The sequence below is a fragment of the Lonchura striata genome, chromosome 2 (genome assembly GCF_050655825.1).
Source record: "Lonchura striata isolate lonStrDom1 chromosome 2, ASM5065582v1, whole genome shotgun sequence".
Classification (NCBI taxonomy): Eukaryota; Metazoa; Chordata; class Aves; order Passeriformes; family Estrildidae; genus Lonchura; species Lonchura striata.
Window position 1 is genome coordinate 1193382 of NC_140704.1, and position 20884 is coordinate 1214265.

The 20884-nt window shown below is 52.7% G+C and overlaps 1 protein-coding gene across 2 annotated transcripts; it reads right to left on the reverse strand.

Moving 5' to 3' along the window:
• Window positions 1-546: 546 nt before the first annotated feature.
• On the reverse strand, window positions 547-20852 carry KLHL18 (kelch like family member 18). 2 transcript variants are annotated; one of them, XM_021542258.2, is made up of 10 exons: window positions 20667-20852; window positions 11072-11202; window positions 10770-10910; window positions 8744-8942; window positions 6620-6780; window positions 5774-5910; window positions 4461-4683; window positions 3380-3484; window positions 3082-3193; window positions 547-2273 (listed from the first exon to the last, which is right to left on the reverse strand). In XM_021542258.2, exons 1-10 carry the CDS (start codon window positions 20808-20810, stop codon window positions 1887-1889), a joined length of 1740 nt encoding a protein of 579 aa, XP_021397933.1. In that variant the 5' UTR covers window positions 20811-20852; the 3' UTR covers window positions 547-1886. The 2 variants fall into 2 exon arrangements, with proteins under 2 accessions (XP_021397933.1, XP_021397932.1); XM_021542257.2 differs by having other exon boundaries at window positions 4461-4698.
• Between the last annotated feature and the right edge of the window lie 32 nt (window positions 20853-20884).

The following is a 20884-nucleotide window of genomic DNA, read 5'->3' on the forward strand; positions in this document are numbered from 1 at the left end:
CAGCATCCTGCTGGAGCCCCCTCCCTTCTCCCAGCTTCTTGACGCGATTTTGGGGTTTAAAAATCCCTCTCACCTTGCCGTTTCATCCAAACACCCCAGGCCCAGGTTTTCCTTGGATTCAAGAAGAACACAGGGTTTACCGAGGACTCCACTGTGCATTCTGCTCTCCCAGTTTGCCTTCCCTGGGTGGGTGGGCCTCCTTTCCCCAAAATTCAGTATTTTCCTGCTGCCTTTGCAGCCAGGAGCTCCCCTTTCTCCTCGCTTCCTCCACAATGGAAAAGCAAAGGAATCCCTGGGGAAGGAATCCCGGGAAGCACAAGTGGGAAACACCCGGGATCCCTGGGCTTGGGAAGAGCCCTGGGGTCAGGGGAGCTGCTGCTCTTCCAAAGGTATTTGTTCCAATATTCCCAATCCCATGGACACAAGCCCCAGGTGGGAGGGAGAAGGGATAATGGAACACCAGGAGAGCAGCTCACCAGAGCTTCCTCTGCCCATGGAGACCATCGGGAGTGGTCCTGGAGAAGAGAAGATGCCACGGGCAACAACTTCATTCTAATCATGTTTTTTCTTATTTTTCCTTTTTAAAGTCTGAGCAGCACAGAAAAGTCCAAAGGATTCCCATTTCTGGGAAGCCAGCAATGGATAGATGTGGGAGAAATGGATATGTCCCGATAGATCACATTTATAACCAGATATGCTCATGATAGACCCTAAAATATACACAGTACCCCAATATAGACATCCACATATACAGCCAGAGTCAATCCCAGGGATGCTGGGAGCAGGAACAGACACCAGGAGCGGGGCTGGGGGGCACATCCCGCTCCTCCCAGCCCCTGGGAATGCCAGGATGGGGGAACAGCCCAAATGCCTGGCAGCTGGGGTCGGGCCAGGTTCCTGCTGCCTGGCCCTGCCTGCCCGGAGGAGGTATGGCAGTGCCCAGGGTGGCACGGGAAGAGCCGGGCACGGAGAGCTCCGGAGGGACGGCGGATCACGGATCATGCAGGACAGGGGCTGAAGGGCTGATGCAGGGAAGATGCTGCCAGGCAGCTCTTTGGCTCTGCCAGCGTTCCAAAGTTTCCTGGCACAAAACCCATGGCAAAGACCTTTCCCAGCAGAGCACGACAAACTCACGACGTATTTTCCTTGCCTCTCCTAAAATATCCCAGCCTTTCTGTTCCAGCTGCCTCTTAGGCTTGGAAAATACCTCAATATTTAATTTAAAGGACATCCTGATCATCTATTTTCCATTTTGAAACCCTCAGGCTGTTGCCTGGAGTCGTTACCATCCATCCTTCTCCAGAGCTTGCCCAAACAATCCTGGTTTAACTGAACTTCTCCTCTTCCTGGTTTCTCCATCCTGTGGCTCTTGTGGAGAAGTTTTCCACATCAAGCTGAGGAAAGCACGAGCAACTGGGGGCGTCTTGTGCAAGAAGCTCCTGGAAGCGACAGCGCCGTGTTTGTCCTCTTTGGAGACCCCTTTGTGCAACCAGGACCCCCCAAATCGCTGCTGATACCCCTGGGAGGGCTCAGGTGGTTTTGCTGCTCCCAGAAGGTGCAGATGGATTTTCCAAGTCCTTCAAGTGGCTGTTTTTATGTCACAATGAAGCCTGGCCCCCTCCCCCAGCCCGCAACGGCACTTCCCGAAGGCGCAACCGCAGGAAAACCAACGAGGGATGGATGGATCCGCTCGGCTCCGGAGAAGGCCGAGGGGTGTTACAGAGAGGGTCTTTGCCTCGCACACAAACTCACCACGTTTGGCCCTCCAGGACCTTCAGCCCAAAAAGTTACAGGTGGGGGATTGCTCTCAAGTCAAGTCTCTTTGCGTTTGGATCGAGCACCTGCAAATCCCGACCGCCGCCGAGACGCCCCCAAAACGGCGGCGGTCAGATGGTGAGGAGCGGCACGCAGCCCACGCCCACGCCGCCCTCGTGGCACACCATGGGCGCCATGAACGTCCAGCGGTTGGTCTCGGGGTCGTACATCTCCACCGAGCTGAGGTTGGACTGTCCGTCGTAGCCGCCCACGGCGTAGAGCCGGCCGCAGTTGGCCACGAGGGAGACGCGGCTGCGCCGGGTGTTCATGGGCACGATCAGGTACCACTGGTCGGCCATGGAGCTGTAGACCTCGGCGGCGCTCAGGAAGCCGGAGCCGTCGTAGCCGCCGCACACGAACATGCGGCTGCCCAGCGCGGCCGCGCCGTGCCGGCACCGCTTGTTCAGCATGGGCGCCACCGCGTGCCAGCTGGACGTGTGCGGGTTGTAGTATTCCACCTGCCACGGAGCACGGCCACTGTCAGGGATGCTGCTGCCTCGGGAATCGCCCGCTGGCGTCCCCCGCGGCACCTCCAAACCGGGGGCAGTTTTGGGTTTCTCGTGCTGAGACGGTGAGGGGATGCTCAGGGAAGGGAAGGGAGATGGGGAAGGGTCTGGAGCAGCTGAGGGAGCTGGGAGGATTGAGCTGATTTCATTTAAAGGTTCAGCTGCTATGGGGTGGTGCCTGAAGGGTTTGGGTTGGAAGGGACCTTAAAGTTCATCCAGTGCCACCACTGCCATGGGCAGGGACACCTCCCACTATGTCAAGGTGCTCCAAGCCCTGCCCAGCCTGGCCTTGGGCACTGCCAGGGATCCAGGGGCAGGCACAGCTGCTCTGGGCACCTGTGCCAGGGCCTGCTCACCCTCCCAGCCAGGAACTCCTTCCCAATATCCCACCTAAATCTCCCCTCCTTCAGCTCAAAACCATTCTCCCTGTCTCCTGTCCCTCCATCCCTCATCCCCAGTTCCTCTCCAGCTCTCCTGGAGCCCCTTTAGGCCCTGCAAGGGGCTCTGAGGTCTCTCTGGAGCTTTCTCTTCTCTCCCAGCCTGTCTCCATATCCAGGGGGCTCCAGCCCTCAGAACATCTCCATGGGCCCGAGTGGATAAATGAGTCACTTCTGTTCCACCTCGGGTTTTTCTGTTATGGGTGGGAATGACACAGTGTGGTGGCACAACCACCTGGGGCTGTTTGGCTGCCCAGGGAGAGGACACGGAGCCTTCCAGCCCCATGCTGAGGTGCAGGGCTGAGCCCTGCCCAGGGCCTTACACTGTTGAAGATCTGGAGCCCGTCGTGCCCTCCGGACACGTAGATCCGGCCCTCGAACACGGTGACTCCGGCAGCGCTGCGGTTGGAGCTCATGGGGGTCACGGCTGTCCACCTGGGAGGGAGAGGGGAGAGGTTACCAGGACTCCCACAGATCATTCCATGCTTTTCTAGTGCTGGATTCTACCATCTCTCCTTTCCCCACTCCTTATTCCCACAGCCCTGATGCCCAGCCGTGCCAGGACACGGAACACCGGAGGGGAAGATCCTGGAAAAGCTCGGGGACACGAAGGGCTCTTACTTGTTTGTCTCTGGAGAGTAGGACTCCACCGAGTTGAGGGATGAGTTTCCATCGTAGCCACCACACACGTAGATCTGCCCATCCAGCACCACCGTTCCCATGGCACTGCAAGGAACAGCAGGAGGTGGCTGGAGGTGCTGTCACCCTGTCCCCAACACTGTGACCCCACACACTCTGCCCGTGGCATCCCACCAAACTGCCTTTTCCCTGGATTCACTGTCACCCTGATTCTTAAGATTTTCTAAAGCCTTCTGAGTTTATATTCTGTTAGAAAACTTTCTCACAGTATTTCTATAAACAACATATTGTTTTGCATTCCTTCATAGGGGTGGTGAAACTTGATGTACTAGTGGTTTGTCCAATGTCTTTGGAGAGGTGGCCCATTCACTCTGCAATCCACTGTCACCTTTGGAAAAGTATAAAAGTTGGAGTCAGAGAATAAACTTTCTTCTTCTTTACCTTGCAAATAGCAGTGGCTCGTGTTGTGCTTTCACGTGTCCTCTAGCGACAATTCACCTCCAAACTGCTCAGTCCCACTTGAACTCTGAGTTCACAAAGGGGAAAGGTGCTCATGGCAGGAGCACCTCAAATCCTGGGCTTGCATTTGGGCCCCTCACAACAAAAAAAAACATCTGGAGTGTGTCCAGAGAAGGGGATGGAGCTGGGGAAGGGGCTGGAGCACCAGGAGTGGCTGAGGGAGCTCCAGAGAACCTTGGTGAGGGGCGTGTACACCCTCCACCCCTGCCCTGGACAGCCTGTGTCAGGGCTGGATAACCCCTTCCAGGAAGAATTTTCCCTGTATCCAACCTGAACTCCCCTGGCACAACTTGAGGCCATTTTCCCTTGTCCTGTTCCTGGGAGCAAAGCTCAGCCCCTACCTGTCTGCACCAGAAACTAACCAAGGAAATCCCAGCTGCTTCCACACTGCCTTTCCCATTTCCCCACACCCACACCCACACACACACTGCTGGGCACCACCTTCCTCCAAAACCGTTTCTCCTTGCTCTTCAAGAACCGCTCTTCCTCCAACCTCATTTCCCCCTGCTTTTCCAGAAGTCTCCTCCCTGTGAGCTGCACGTACCTCCTCTTACTGTTCATGCTTTCCACTTTGGACCAGGAGTCGGTGTCTGGGTTGTAAACCTCCACGGTGCTGAGCCTCAGCTGGCCGTCGTAGCCGCCGATGGCGTAGAGCAGCCCGTTGAGCACGGCCACGCCGACGCGGCTGCGCGCCGTGGCCATGGGCTGGCACTTCTCCCAGCGGTTGGCAATGGGGTCAAACACCTCCACCACGTTCAGAGAGTCGCCTGCATAGAAATTTGCTACTCAAATTAAAAGAGGGAGACCTGATGAAGCCCTGGGATGGTGAGGGGGGGTGGAGGGGTAAGGGGTAAAGATGGGGTTGGCGTGGGGAATCTGCCTGCTTTCCTTTGGGGAAATATCTTGTGGGGGGGAAAAAAAGGAATGGGAACCTCGTGAGATTCAACAAGGTCAAGTGCAAAGTGCTGCACTTGGGTTGGGGTAAGAAATTCTTCCCTGTGAGGGAGGTGAGGCCCTGGCACAGGGTGCCCAGGGAAGCTGTGGATGCCCCCGGATCCCTGGAAGTGTCCAAGGCCAGACTTGACAGGGCTTGGAGCAGCCTGGGAGAGTGGGAGGTGTCCCTGCCATGCCAGGGAGTGGAATGGGATGATCCTTAAGGTCCCTTTCAACCCAGACCATTCTGGGATTCTCTGTCCTATCCTGGGCTCTCACATCCTATTCCAGCCTTCCTGCTCCCACATTTCCCAGCCACATATCCCTGCTGGTCCCCAGAGCAGGGATTGTTCCCTGAACAATTCCCATTGCTCCCACAAAAGATCGGGGAACATTCCCAAGCTCTGCCATGCTCTGCACGAGGGGCCTGGACAAGTTCCCTGTGTGGAAGTGGCACCTCCACCGTCCTCCAAGGGGCAGCAGAGACCTGCAAGTCCCATCTGTGGTGTTGATGCTTCTGGGGAGCGCAGCTCCTCTGTAAAATGTTTTTCCTTGGTCACTTTCTGTTCCCTTTTTATGCCATGGTGAGGCTCGTGTCAAAGTGCTGTGATGCCACAACACCAACAACATTGTGGGAATCCCTGCACATCCTGCTTGGGGCTCCAGGGCTCAAAGCCTTTAGGAATATGTCCTAAGTAAGCCTCACTTGGACAGGATTGCAGATGGAAGATGTTAAATTATGTTAAACCATCCTGAGGGTTTCACTGGAAGGGTGCAAGGAGGATGAGACAGTGCTCCATGCTTCCACGGGTGGGAATTCCATCATCCCATCACCCCACCCAGCCCCTCCATACTTCCATGGGTGGGAATTCCATCATCCCATCACCCCACCCAGCCTCTGGTGGTCTTTCCACTGCAAGGTACCTGCTGAGTTGAGTCCCCCCACGGCGTAGATCAGCCCTGCGATGGAGGTGCAGCACCGCGGCCGCGTCTTGAACGCCGGCAGGTGTGGCCGGCGCTCCGGCATCAGGTGGTAATCCTTGGCTTCGTCGACCAGATCCCTGAAATCCAACCATAGAATATTAAACAGGAGATCTGACTGTCTGGTGTGGGAATCAAGGACATCCCTCTGGCTGCCCTGGCAGGTCTGGGACCCTGGCAGGGGTCAGGAGCCCCCCTGGACAGAGCCCCCAGAGACACTGTCTGTGATCTCTGCCCATGGAAAAGAGTTTTCAGTCTTACAGGATGAATTACAAGCTCTGAGTGTTTGATATCAGTAATAATTAAGTGTGGCACAGGTGCAAAAGTCATATTTTAGGTTTCTAGATTAGGGGTTCAAAGAGGACAAGCTGGAGGAAATTGGGTGTGTCTTGTCCTTTTTCTCCTTCTCCATGCCCTCCATGTTTCACTGTGGTGTTGGCATTTTTCTGTTGGTTCAGGCTGGGGACACACTGTCCAACGTAGGTGACAGATATTGGCACGTTCTTGTAAATGCAGCCCAGGGAGTTTCTGGTATTGAATGTTTGTCACATCCCACTGAGGGCAGAGCCCCACACGCTGCCCTGCAGGACAGAGCTGGGCAGGGCAGCAGAACATGTGAGAGATCAACAGAATAAACAACCTGGAAACCAGCACAGACCAATTATGGCTTCTGCTTTGGCAGCGGGGCTCAGAGACAGAGACTTTTACAATCTCAGAATCATCAATAGCACAGATTCTGGCAGTCTGGAGTGTGAGATGGAAGGATGTGAGTCCGTGGCCAGGCCTCACCTGCACTTGTGGCAGCAGCGGACCAGGTCGTCCTGCTGCACGCGGTCCGTCAGGAACTGTGGCCGGCACAGCGGCAGCCGGATTTTGGAGAGCAGCTCGGGCAGGAAGGATTCCCTCTGCTCTCGGTCGTACCTGATCCAGGCCAAGGCAGCTTCAAACACCTGCCAGGAGACAGCGGTGGGAAGGTGGAGTTTGGGGGCTGGGCAAGTGGATGGGTGTCGGATGAAGCTCCTTTCTGACCCAGAGATGGGGCAACTGAGAAGTATTTTAAAAAGTTTTATTCCATTTTCAGTCTCATGTGAAGAGTGAGGCAATTCAGATGTTCTAATTAACACTATTACAATCAAAACCCAACTATTTCCTAATTACAATACATTATAAGCGTGTCTTAGCTTATCAACTTTTACCACACTATTCTATAAACATTTTAATCATCTAAAATTACCCCTCATGAGTCCTACTACAATGCATCTTTCATAGTTCTATTTCTCCAAAATATCTAGTCTTATTTACAAATCTATCCTTTAAAACTCGTTTCTAGTTCCATTTCTCTCTCAACAATGTCCTATTCCATGGCATTTATAAGTCAACATTTCTTATCTCGAAGTTTACATACAAATATATACTATGTGGATCTTCTATCAAACTTTAAAAAGTCTCAACAAATTCATTTCTCACAGATGGGAATGAAATGACATGAAATCTTGGAATGGTTTGGATTGGAAGGAACCTCAAGGATCATCCAGCATCACAGGGCTTAAAAACCCCAAACCAACTTTCTTCCACTCTACAGGATGCTACTGGAATTTCTGAAGGGTGCTGCAAGGGCAAGGGAACACTTCCCAGGATGGACTCTTTGGATCCTACCTGCTCTGGGAAAAACAGAGCGAGGAATTCTTGGTATGATACAGGAATGTGGCTGGAATGTGGGGCAGGTTCCCCTCCGTCCCTCCCTAAACCTGATTAAAGAAACACATTTTTACCCTACAAGGAGAAGCAGAAGGTCTGCTCTGCCTTTGTCACCTCCTCAGGAACAGCAGGACAGATTTCCAGGCTCAAGGACAGACTCCGTTTTCCCTTCTCACTCTCAGCCCACACCCATGGATTCTCAAGGCTGTGGGAACACCCTAAACTCCTCTCACTCCCACAAACTCCCTGTCAGGAGGGTGCAGTCAAGTGGGATTCCAGCTCTTCTCCCGGGGAACAAGGAACAGGAGGAGAGGAAACAGCCTCATGTTGTCCCAGCAGAGGTTTGGATGGGAATTTGGAAAAATTCCCCCATGGGAAGGGCTGTCCAGATGCAGCACAGCTGCCCAGGGCAGTGGTGGAGTCCCCATCCCTGCAGGGATTTAAAAACCATGTGGATGTGGCACTTGGGGACATTGGTCTGTGGTGGCCTTGGCAGTGCTGGGGGAAGTTGGACTCGATCCTCTCTGAGGGCTTTTCCAGCCTCTGTGATTCTGTGATCCTAAAAAAGCCCTGCCTTCTGTTTCTTTAGGAATGAGGCAGTCTGGAATAGGCACAGGAAACCATCACAGCTCTGTCCAGCACCTCTGAGTGTCCCCACTGTGCCAGGACATCTCAGCTTCACCCAGCCCAGGAACAGGATCATTCCCATTCCCATTCCCATTCCCATTCCCATTCCCATTCCCATTCCCATTCCACTCCCAAGCAGAAAGAAACCCCTCAAGGCCAAGCCCTACTCAGTCAACACCTACACCAGGTACCCACCTGTGGCAAGCACATTTCTCTCCCTCTCAGGATTTTTCATAGAGGTGCACAGAGAGAAATGAAAGAGAAAACAATTTCTATTTCTGCTCCTTGTTTTTCCTATGTGGAATGAGTTTGGAGAATTGTTTACCTGGGGTGATTGCTTGGTTGGATTCTGGTGAGGATTGTTTGAGACTGATGGCCAATCCAACCCACCTGGGGCTGGACTCTCCAGAGAGGGTCACGAGTTGTGTTAGAGTCAGAGAAAGTAGCATGTAGTTTTAGTATCCTGCTTTTATATAGCATATTAATGTATTTTAGCATAGTTATGATAAAGAAATCATTCAGCCTTCTGAATTGAGCCAGACACCCTCATTTCTTCTCACTGGGCTTGCCTGCATTTACAATACCCACCTGCTCCTCAGACTTGACGTTGAGCTCGTCCCTGGACACGAGCTCCAGGACATCCTCGAAGGGCAGGGCCAGGAACTCCTCGGACATGGAGACCTCCACGAAGTGCTGGTGGATGAAGCTGTTGGCAGCGTCGTAGAGCACCGTGCACATCATGGTCTCGGCAAACTGCCGCACGCCCAGGCAGTTCTTGGGATGGAGCCTGCAAAAGGGGAGGAGGAGAGCAACAGGAATGTCAGGTTCATGGAAGAGAAGATGGCTGCTCCTGGATCCCTGGAAGTGTCCAAGGACAGGTTGGACACTGGGGATTGGAGCAACCTGGGATAGTGGGAGGTGTCCCTGCACAAAGCCAGGGTGGAATGGGATGGGATTAAAGGTCCCTTCCAGCCCAAACCATTCTAGGATTCTGGGAAGCACAGGACACACAGTGCACTGGAAGATGTGTCCTCTCCAGTGATGGCCAATTCCAGCTCAGCCAGGAGCTGATCTCCACAGGGAGCTCCAGGTGAATCCAAGGCAGAGCCAGAGGATGGAAAACACAAATGTCCCTTTGTCCCTGCCAAAGAGGCATTGGATAGATCCAGGTGGCTCTGGAAGCATCCACAGCTTCCCTGGGCACCCTGTGCCTGTTCCTCCCCACCCTCCCAGCCAGGAATTCCTAATTCCCAATATCCCATCCATCCCTGCCCTCTGGCAGAGGGAACCATTCCCTGCGTCCTGTCCCTCCATCCCTTGTCCCCAGTTCCTCTCCAGCTCTCCTGGAGCCCCTTCAGGCCCTGCCAGGGGCTCTGAGCTCTCCCTGGATCCTTCTCCTCTCCAGGGGAACATTCCCAGCTCTCCCAGCCTGGCTCCAGCCCTGGAGCAGCTCTGGCCCTCCCCGGGGTCTCTCAGCAGCTCCAGTCCTTGTGCTGCTGGGTGGGGAAGTGTCACATGAGGGTGACTCCGAGGGCTTGGTTACAACACAGCTGCCTAAAAATATCCCAATTCTCAATTCCACTTGAGAAGGAGAGCTCAGCATCCATGTTCCAGCTCTCCAGGGCGGCCAGAATCCACTGATTTTTTGTTATTAACCAAAGTGGCAGCTGTGCACTCAAACCAAGGACTTCACATAGGACACCTGGCTGCTCCTGGTGGATTTGGGAGAATTTTGGTGGCCAGTCCTTGTATTTGGTGGGTGTGTTTAACATCACACCACAGAATGCCCTGAGCAGCTGCAGAGAAGCCAGGCTGGGAAAAGTGAACATGTCAGACTCCCTGGCAGGGCTAAGAATCCACGTGTAATGTGGACAGAGAGTATCCCAGATTTCCATTTCCACACCGTGCTGCTGGAACAGCCTCACAGCCAAACACCAGTGAGGAAATTGAAAAACCTGGGACCAATTTAGGGATCTGTCACAGTTTCCTGTCCAGCTCCTGGGCTGAAGCACTGTGTTCTTCCCCTTTAGCACACACAGCAGCAGGAAGGGCAATTCCTGCCAGGATGGGCTCTCCAAAAGGGAAATGTCTCCTCAGTTTTGCTCTGAGTTTTGATTCTTGTGGCAGGCCAAGGTTTTTTATTGTGCCCCCATAAAGGGGAATAACCCCAGAATAACCCATAGGTTATTCTGAAGGGAATGAGAATGGTAGGAGAAGGGGGCATGGCTTCCCACTGGGATAGTGGGAAGGAATTCCTGGCTGAGAGAGTAGAGAGACCCTAGGATGGAATTCCCAGAGAAGCTGTGGCTGCTCCTGGATCCCTGAAAGTGCCCAGGGCCAGGCTGGACACTGGGGCTTGGAGCAGCCTGGCACAGTGGGAGGTGTCCCTGCCATGGCAGGGGTGGCACTGGGTGGGATTTAAGATCCCTCCCAACCCATTTTGTGCTCTGTAACTCTACAGATGCCAAGCTTTTGGATACACACTCCTCATCCCGCTAGAAGGACACATCCTGCTCCTCCCAAGCTGGACACAGCTGACTGAACCTCACTGCTGCTGGGGAATCCCCTCAGAATTCCCCTGGAATTCCCTCAGGATCCCACCAGCCTCACTCACCTCTCCCTGAGGAAGGTGCAACAAGCATCCTTGATGTTCTGCAGCTGCAGGAAACTTGCCCCCATGAGCAGGGACTGCACGTTCTGCTGGTCTATGGCCAGGTGACCATTGTAGGCAAAGTTGATCAGAGCCTCCAGTGCACTGAAAAAAGGGAGAAAATGCAGCGAATTCCAGCTGGGATCACACTCTGCCAACAGCAGGGTGTTTTTGTGGGATCACTCACACTGAGAACAGGCTGTGAGCCTTGCAGGCACTATGAGGCAGGGCAGTGGTGGTCCCTGGGATTTCCCTGGGAATTTTACCTGGGATCCATGCCCTGCATGACGATCTCATCCTGCTTGCACTCCATCATGTCGTTGGTGAACATGGCGTGGAAGTAGGGGATGGAAGCTGCCAGCACGATCCGGTGAGCGCTGAACTTATGGTCCCCCACCTAAAGCAGGAGAACAGGGATCAGCACCAGCACTGCTCCAGGGATTCCTGCAGCTGTAATTCACCCCTGGCGAGTTTTGGAAGGAATTTCAGATGGGATCTCGGAGCTGTTTTATTTTATTGATGTGGTTTGTTTTTCCTATCCTCTACACAGGCAGGAAGGGTGAGCTGACATCTTCACAGCATGAAGGTCACAAGTTACTCACAAGACCTTTTAAGGATTTATTGACCAGTAAAACACTGCCAACAAGGATATTTTTCTGCTTTTGACATTAAATATTTTGTCCTTAAATATTATATCCCTAATTATGTCACAGAATCACAGAATAATGAGCTTGGAAGAGACCTCTAAGACCATCAAGTCCAACCTATGCCCTAACACCACAACTACACCATAGCACAAAGTGCCAAGTCCAATCTTTTTTAAAACATATCCAGAGATGGTGATTCCACCATCTCCTTAAGAAGAAATGTCCTAATATTAATATTATATCCTTAAATATTTTCTCTTACAGACCCATGCTGCAGTGTGAGCTTTCTTATCCAATCATGTTATGGCACACAAACTTAAAAGTACGACACTCTAAACTTCTTGTTTCCCTCTGTAACTACTTTTATTTTTATATCTTAAACTCTAAAACTCTAATCTTTCCTTTACTTTGCTTAATGTGTCTCTGCTTTAAACTACAAATCCACATTCTCACCTCTAGCACCTCAGTTTGGAAGCCTTTTCCAAGGTCTCAGATCAAATCCTGGGTTTAATTCTAAGCTTTGGCTCACAGGCCCAAAGTTCTGAGAATTCCCTGCATTTTGGATTCCAACATGCAACATCCAAGCCTGTTGCAATAAAGCAGATGGGACTCAGGTTTTTTTTCTGTAGGAAAAGTTCATTTTTAAATTTAATTTACATAACTCATTTTAATACAGTTTTTACAGATGTAATTGGCTAGTAGCTTTTTTGCTACTCAATTTATAGGCTAAAATGTGGTTTTGTGTGTATGTGTTAAGATGTCCCGAGGTGCTGCTCAGGATGGGGAGATCCCTCAGGACTCTGCTGGAGCTCTGGGTTTGGGAATTCCCAGTGGGAAGGGCTGACACAGTGTGGTTGTTGTTGTATTAATTGAAGGGAGGGGATTGCCATCAGATTAAGAATGATTTATTGTTTAGATAACATCAATCTTAAAGGTTATGAGGTTTATAAGATAGAAAGTGGTCAGCCATAGTCTAGGATGGTTATAAATTCTTTGTTGTAAGACAGTATAGAATTTCCTAATCCAATGGACAGTTATAGAGTATGTTTTGGGTTTTTAACTTATTACCTTTATTTTTTTTTCTACTGTAATCTGGATACTTTTGTCTAATAAGGTCTTATTATGTGTATTATATATGTATTATATTATTATATGTATGTATCCACATACACATATTTTACACATATTAAAACATCTAAACTCTTAGTTTATTCTGTATAAACACATTGCTACGTTATTATATTATAAAACCCTTCATCATCTTAACTAACACAGTTTCTTACTTATTTAAGGTATATTCTTACAACATAAGACACACAGAAACTCTCCAGTTCTCCTGTTGCTCTTTCTGAAAGGTGAGAGAACAAGGCCTCCTCTTATCTCTGAAATCCTGTCAGGAATTCACTCCAACTGCAAAAGTTCATTTGGTTTGTTTGGCTGAGTGCTCCCATTCAGGCTGAGTGTGCAAGAAAAGCAACATTTTACTTGACTTTCGTTTCCCCCTAAGCCCAAGCTGCCAAAAATCACAACTGTCCAAATCTCATTTCAGCTTTTTAATAAATGAAACGTGGTGCTAAAACTGAACAGGCACCTCTTAAAGTGAAACACCTGCTTCAAATGCATACAGTAACCTTCTATTTATAGGCAAAATTATCTTTATAACTAAAGATAACAGGAATTTCAACACCAAGGTTATATTTACTCAAACCCCAAGCCTGTAGTGTGACCCAAGGAGGAGAAAAAGGCCCTTATTTCAGAAAGTAACTGTAATTTACAGAGCCCAGGTGGCAGCTCTGGGCCCCTCGTGACAAGAGTGACATTGAGGAGCTGGAGGGTGTCCAGGGAAGGGAACAGAGCTGGGAAGGGGCTGGAGAATTCCTGAGGGAGCTGGGAAGAGGCTCAGCCTGGAGAAAAGGGGGATCAGGGGGGACCTTGTAGCTCTGCACAGCTCCTGCCAGGAGGGGACAGTGGAGGGGAACAGGGACAGGAGGAGAGGGAACGGCCTCAGGCTGGGCCAGGGGAGGTCAGGGTGGAAATTGGGAAAATTCCTCTTGGAAAAGGGAGTGAAGCCTTGGAAGGGACAGCCCAGGGCAGTGGTGGTTCCCCATCGCTGGTGGGATGTGACATCCATGTGGATGTGGCACTTGGGGACATGGTCGGGGTGGCCTTGGCAGTGCTGGGTCATGGTTGGACTCAGTGATCCAAGAGGGCTTTTCCAACCTGAACCATTCCATGATTCCATGCCCCCAGTCCCTGGCCAAGGGTGGAAGGGTCCCACCAGGCTGCAGCAGAGGAGCTGCCACCAAACAGCCTTGCAGGAGCAAACATCCCCAGGCATCTTGCAAGATTCCTGGGGGTAAGGAGAGCTGGGATGAAATCATCACTGGGATCAAATCCCCTGGCTCTGGGCACTGCTGCCCCTCCAGGTGCTCCCAGACTGGGAACCTGGGATCCCTGTAGGTACTGGGATTCACGGAGCTGCATCAGCAAAGAGCCTGGGAAATATTCCCTGCTGCTGGACAAGACGGAAGCTGGAATTCCTTCTTTTTGGAACTTGCTCCTGGAACGGTGGGGAGCCCTTGGGGAGGTGGAGCAATTGGGATCTCTGCTCTAAAAGCATCACTGTGTTCTGTCAGAATCCAGGGCTTCCCTCTGGCTGCCCTGGGACCCTGGCAGGGGTCAGGAACCCCCCTGGACAGAGCCCCCAGAGACACTGGCTGTGATCTCTGTCCATGGAAAAGAGTTGATGAATCACCAGCTCTGAGTGTTTGATATCAGTAATAATCAAGTGTGGCACAGCTGCAAAAGTCAAATTTTAGGATTCTAGATGAGGGGTCCAAAGGGGACAAGATGGAGGAAATTGGGTGTGCCTTGTCCTTTTTCTCCTCCTTCATGCCCTCCATGTCTCACTGTGGTGTTGGCATTTTTCTGTTGGTTCAGGCTGGGGACACACTGTCCAACGTAGGTGACAGATATTGGCACGTTCTTGTAAATCCAGCCCAGGGAGTTTCTGGTATTTAATGTTTGTCACATCCCACTGAGGGCAGAGCCCCACACGCTGCCCTGCAGGACAGAGCTGGGCAGGGCAGCAGAACATGTGAGAGATAAACAGAATAAACAACCTGGAAACCAGCACAGACCAATTATGGCTTCTGCTTTGGCAGGGGGTGACAGACAGAGACTTTTACAATCTGGGAATCATCAATACCTCAGATTCCAACAGTGTTCATTCCATCAGCGCTTCATGGGAGTCCCCAGGGAACAGCTGCATTTCCTGCTCAGGCAAAGGACAGGATTTTCCTGTGGAATATGGAAAATCCTTCCAAGGATGAGTCCATTCAGCTCATCCTATTCTTTCCCAAAGTGCTCCCTTCCTCCAGAGCCAAAGGCTCTCCCTTTCCATTACTAAATTAATGCACTTTCCTGGTGCAGTCACCTAAGGAGAAAGTGGGGAAGAGCTCATCCTCTTCCTGATACCATTCCAGGATGTTCTGTTTTACAGTTTCTAACTTTAGGTCCTTTGCTTTTAAGGCAAAAGATTCTGTTTCCCAGAAGAAGGAGCTTTGCAAGCATCCCTCCTGACCTCAGGAATCCTGGAATTCTCTTCTGATGTGTCTCTGAGAGGGTAACAAAGGAATCTGGCCCCAGACACCCCCACAGCCCCAGTGAACAAATTCCAGGGCACAAGGAGCCTTTCTCCAAGGAAAATGGTGTAGGTGGGAGAAAGGCATTTCTTGTGCTCCTGACATCACCAGCCTGCTTGCTGAGTTTTGTGCTGCAAAGGTCTCCAACAACCCCAAATCCACCTTTTCTGTGGGCAGGTTGGCACTGAGGGCACGGAGAGGCCAGAGCAGAAGCAGAGCTGGTGTCCAACCCCTCCCAGCCCTGTTTTGCCAGGAAGAGGTAACGGGGTGCAGCTGGATCAGGACAATCCCAAACACAAATCCAGGCTGGGGGGACAGTGAGAAGGGAGGGATTTGGGGCTGTTGGTGGATGAGGAGCTCCACGTTCCCTGGCCTGAGCCCCCCGTGCCCTGGGCTGATCCCCCAGTGTGGGCAGCAGGAAAGAGGGAATTGTGAAGGCTTCCCAGTGCCAGGGGGCAGGGATGGATGGGATATTGGGAAGGAATTCCTGGATGGGATGGAATTCCCAGAGCAGCTGTGGCTGCCCCTGGATCCCTGGCAGTGCCTAAGGCCAGGTTGGACAGGGCTTGGAGCAGCCTGGGATGGTGGGAGGTGTCCCTGCCATGGCAGGGGTGGAATGGGATGATCCTGAAGGTCCCTTCCAACCCAAACCATTCCAGGATTCCATGAGAATGGTGATCAATTAATTTGAAGCACAGGACACATCTCCTCTGGGTGTACAGCAAAGCCACACTCCCAGAGAATTCCCTGCCAGCTCAGAGAAATCCAACTCCGTTTTGGAATTCCAGTCCCTCCACTTCCCACATGGACAGGGAGCATCCTGAGGGGATCAGCTCCAGCCTTGCCCTCCTCAATGCTCCTGAAGGGACAGCAAAAAGGAATTTTGTGTTATCCTGGAACTAAAAATCCTCATATTTTGTGTACGGGGAGAGCTGATGGCAGCTGAAAGCTCGGGGGAATCACATCCAGGCAGAATCCCAAAGAATTCCTGTCTGCTGGGTGACAAGGCTGGAATCACATCCTCATCCTGCAGCTCTCCTGTGCACAGTGGATCATCTGCTCTTCCAGTCTGTCCCATAAAACAGATATTCCCTCTCTTTCCAGGGCTGTTTTCCTGGAAGATCTCCCAAACATGCTGCAACATCTGCAGAACCAGCCAGGCACTGGGTTGTCAAGGATCCTGCTGGGATCAGGCAGGCAGCCTGAGATGTCTGGAATTCCACTTATCCAGAGGCTCCCCCACCTCTGCAGCAGCTCTGGGGGGTGCAGCTGCTCCAATTTGGGGGGTTTGGAGTTAACAGTCTGCTCTGGAAAAACTGGGATCACGATGGGAGAGAAGCCCCCAGGGCTATGAGCTGTTGGTGCCGTTGGGATTGTACACCAAACAAATATTGTACCCTCTCCACAGCTGGGAATTATTTCAGTTTGCCAGACCTGGGTTATATTTTTAGGAGAATTTTCTAATTAGTCTTGGAGTTAGTAATGGAAAAATGGCATTGGAGTGGCTCAGATCTGCAGGAGGAGCTGCAGCAGCAAGAGGAGCCCACATCAGCTCTGCTCTCCAAGGATCTGGGGAGGCACAGCCCTTCCCTCCTGCCACAGCTGGGTCAGGATTTCTGGAGGTGCCAGCCTGGCACGTTCTCCTCCAGCTGCAGTGGGAGCCAGCAGGAGGTAGGAAGGGATTTATTCCCTCTCAGTTTGTAAGGAAGCAATAGGATGGATCCGTTTGCCCTGGTTTCTGCATTCCAGCAGCCTCTGATGTGTCCCTGGAGAGCGCTTGGACCTCGGCCTGCAGCACACACAGCACATCCCAGAAAACAAAGCTGCCCAGGCTGCTTTCATCCTGCAAGGATGAAACAGCTCCAGAAACAATGCCCAGGAACAACACCAGCACCGAGGAGCTTCTTTTGTGCTGTTAAAAACCAGCTCAGGATCTGCAGCTCAAATTCCTCCGTGAGCCGGAGGAATTCCTGGGGCTTTTGCAGGGTGTAGTTGTGAGCTGCAAAGGGGAGAAGCCTGGAAACCCACTAAAAATCAGGAGGAGAGGTTCTGAGGGAGGAATTCTGCCCCTTGGCTGGTCCACAGCTGGAGTTCAAAGCCTCAAACCCCACGAAATTAGAAGAAAAAAGAGGCTCAGGAGCCTCATTTCTGCTCTCTCTGTGAATATTCCAGCCCTGGTGTTTCCCTGCCCCTGCTGGAACCTCCATCAGCTTTTCCACCAGCAGCACCAGGAGTGGATGAGGAGGGAAGCACAGGAAATCACGGCTGGGATGGGGCTCAGCTGGGGAGGAGGGTTGGGTTGGACATTTTATGGCCACACCGACGCCCAGCCCGGTGATTCTCAGAGAAGAAAGCAGAAATGTGGCTTTGCTAAGCAAAATTCCTACTTTTTTTTTTTTTTTTCCAAAGGAAAAGGACTAACCACAGACTGAAGTGCGTCTCCTCCCTCCCCTCCTCCCTGCAGTCCATCCATGTGTGCTCCTAGCAAATGAATATTTAATTAAACATTTCGGAGAGGCTCCAAAGGGAGCTCGGAGGGAACATCAGGAGCAGCCCTGACCTGCAGCTGTTAAAGAGACAGGGAGAGGAAAGAATTCCCTAAATCCATGAGGCAGAGCATTGGGCACATCAGGATCCAGCTTCTGGGACAAAGGGGTGTTTGGAAGCTTTTTGGTTTAGAGATGGAACAGAACAAAAAGTAGCAGGAGTGGAAAAAAGGGGAATAAATTCACTGCAGTGGTGTGGGAGCACCTGGAGGATCCACTGTGTTGGACTTGGAATGTTTCTCCAAGCTTTTATCAGAAAATCCTGGAATGGGCTGGGCTGGGAGGGATCTCAAGGATTATCCAGTGCCACCCCTGGATGGGCAGGGACATCCCACTGACCCAGGCTGCTCCAGCCTGGCCTTGGACACTGCCAGGGATAATCCAGGGGCAACCACAGCTGCTCTGGCAATTCCATCCCAGCCAGGAATTCCTAATTCCCAATCTCCCATCCATCCCTGCCCTCTGGCAGTGGGAGCCATTCCCTGTGTCCCGTCCCTCCATCCCTTGTCCCCAGTCCCTCTCCAGCTCTCCTGGAGCCCCTTCAGGCCCTGGAAGGGCTCTGAGCTCTCCCTGGAGCTTCTCTAGGTGAACATTCCCAGCTCTCCCAGCCCTGGAGCAGCTCCATGACCTTCATGTTCCTCCCTTACTCCTGAGTAAGAATCCCCCAAACTGTGTCCCTGCTGGAAGCCCAGCCTGGATTTCCAGTGGGAAAACCTTCCTGAGCCAGGGCAGGGCAGAGGGAGTTTGTGCTGGCTGATTTTGGGGTGCCTCAGTGATCCAAAGCCACCTCCAACTCCTGCTGGAAGGTCCAGCAGCTGGAGCAGCCAGCCTGTCCTTGGGAATGGCTGCACTAATCCCACCACCAGGTGGGCACTGGGAAAAGGCATGGCCAGAGGCAGAAGCAGCACAGGGTGGGATATTTTCACAGCATGACCCCAGACAAATGAATGAAACGCTTGGAATTCCAAGCTGTGGGTGTAGGAGGGAGAGCTGGAATGCTTGAAACAACATGGACAGAGGACTGACAACTCAGCAGGTGCTGCTGGCATCTCTCTTGGGGATTTTGGGAGGGAATTCTTCCCTGTGAGAGTGGGGAGGGGCTGGGATGGAATTCCCAGAGCAGCTGGGGCTGCCCCTGGATCCCTGGAAGTGCCCAAGGCCAGGTTGGATGGGGCTTGGAGCACCCTGGGACAGTGGGAGGTGTCCTACCCATCCACTGGATGATCCTTAAGGTTCCTCCCATCCCAAACTGGTCTGTGATGGTTTTGATCTTTCCTAATATGTTTTAAAGCTCTGTAGGGATAAAGAGGATTTAAACAGCTCTTTGCTATGGAAAATCCACACCGATGGATAATTATTCACAGGAATTTTATAAACAATGGTGAGGATTTTATCCAGGATAAGACTGGGATCATAAACCTCCTTGCCTTGTCTCCCAGAAATGCGGGAATGCCAGGATCTGGTCATCTCCTCCTGCCACAGTTGAATCCTAAAAGCACTACACCCTGCACCCCAAAGCAGCTTTGACACAGAATTCCCCCGGGTTCCAGCCCAGCCTCTCACCAGTCTCACCCTGCAGAAGGAACAAGAGCTCCCAAGGAGGACCCCGAGCTTCAGCCCCTCCTCCCGGGGATGAAGCAGCCCCCGTGTCCATGGAATGCTGCCCATCCCCTGGAATGCTGCCCATCCCCTGGAATGCTGCCCATCCCCTGGAATGCTCCACATCCTGACAGGCCCAGCTCCCTGGCAGGTTTCAGGGTGAGTAGGCAGGCAGCACCTTCCCTGTTTAATTAAAGCACGGAGTTAATTCTGCAGTGACTCAGAGCTGCGTGTGGCTCCCAGCCCACCAGCTCCTGCCAGTCTGCAATCCTGAGGGATTCCAGAAATCCTGAGGGATTCCAGCAGCTCCTGCCACTCTGCAGTCCTGAGGGATTCCAGAAATCCTGAGGGATTCCAGAAATCCTGAGGGATTCCAAAAATCCTGAGGGATTCCAGAAATCCTGAGGGATTCCAGCAGCTCCTGCCACTCTGCAGTCCTGAGGGATTCCAGAAATCCTGAGGGATTCCAGCAGCTCCTGCCACTCTGCAGTCCTGAGGGATTCCAGAAATCCTGAGGGATTCCAGCAGCTCCTGCCACTCTGCAGTCCTGAGGGATTCCAGAAATCCTGAGGGATTCAACAGCTCCTGCCACTCTGCAATCCTGAGGGATTTCAGAAATCCTGAGGGACTCCAGCAGCTCCTGCCTGCCACAGGACAGTCTGCCAGCCCTGCAGAGCCAGGGACACCATCCTCAGCACTTACCACGCTCAGGGATGAATTTTGGAATGCTCAGGAGGGGGGTTTCCTATAAGGGAATAATGGTTCCCTAGGGAAAGGTCCCTAAACCTGGATCCACAGACCCCGCAGGGCTGGGAAGGTCCCTGACACCCCACAAAGGGGCTTTGGGAGAGGTCTCAGCTCTGTCTCTGCTGCCAAACCCGTGGGAAGGGGGAACCTCAGTTCCCTCTCCTGTCCCCTTTACCCCCCACCAAAGGGGTCTGGGGGAGCTCCAGCTGCCTCCTTCCCTCTGGGAAAGAGACTTGGGGGGCACTTAGCCCCCTCTGGTAAGGGCTGGGGTCCCTCCTCAGGGGTCTGGGGGCTCCTCAAGAGCCCCCTCCAGAAGCTGAGGCCCCTCAGCATCCCCCAAATGGAGCCCCCTCAGCATCCCCCAAATGGAGCCCCCTCAGCATCCCCTTTAGGGAGCCCCCTCAGCATCCCCCTGAAGGGAGCTCCCTCAGCATCCCCCAAATGGAGCCCCCTCAGCATCCCCCAAATGGATCCCCCTCCCCAAAACCCGCGACCCCTCAGGGGCCGAGGTCCCCCCTCAGTGTCCCCTCAAGGACCGGGGGTCCCCGCTCAGGAGCCGGGGGGATCCCTCGAGGTCTCTCAGCCCCCCTGAAGGACCAGGGTCCCTCATCCCCATCTCAGCCCCGCTCGGTCCCCTCAGGGCTCCGGTGGTCCCCACCCCGAGGGGCCGGGCCGCACCTTGAGCGTCACATCGCAGAGCTTTCCCTGCCGCCGGATCTCGCCCATCACTCCATAGCCGCGGCTCGGCAGGTCTCCCACCGAGAAATGCACCAGATCCTCGGGATCCAGCTCCGGCTCCGCCGCCGCCGCCGCTTCCAGCATCGTCCCGGTCGCTCCCGTCCCGCTTCGCCCCCGCCGCGCCCTGGCCCCGCCCGGCCGCCGTCCGCGGGGGCCAC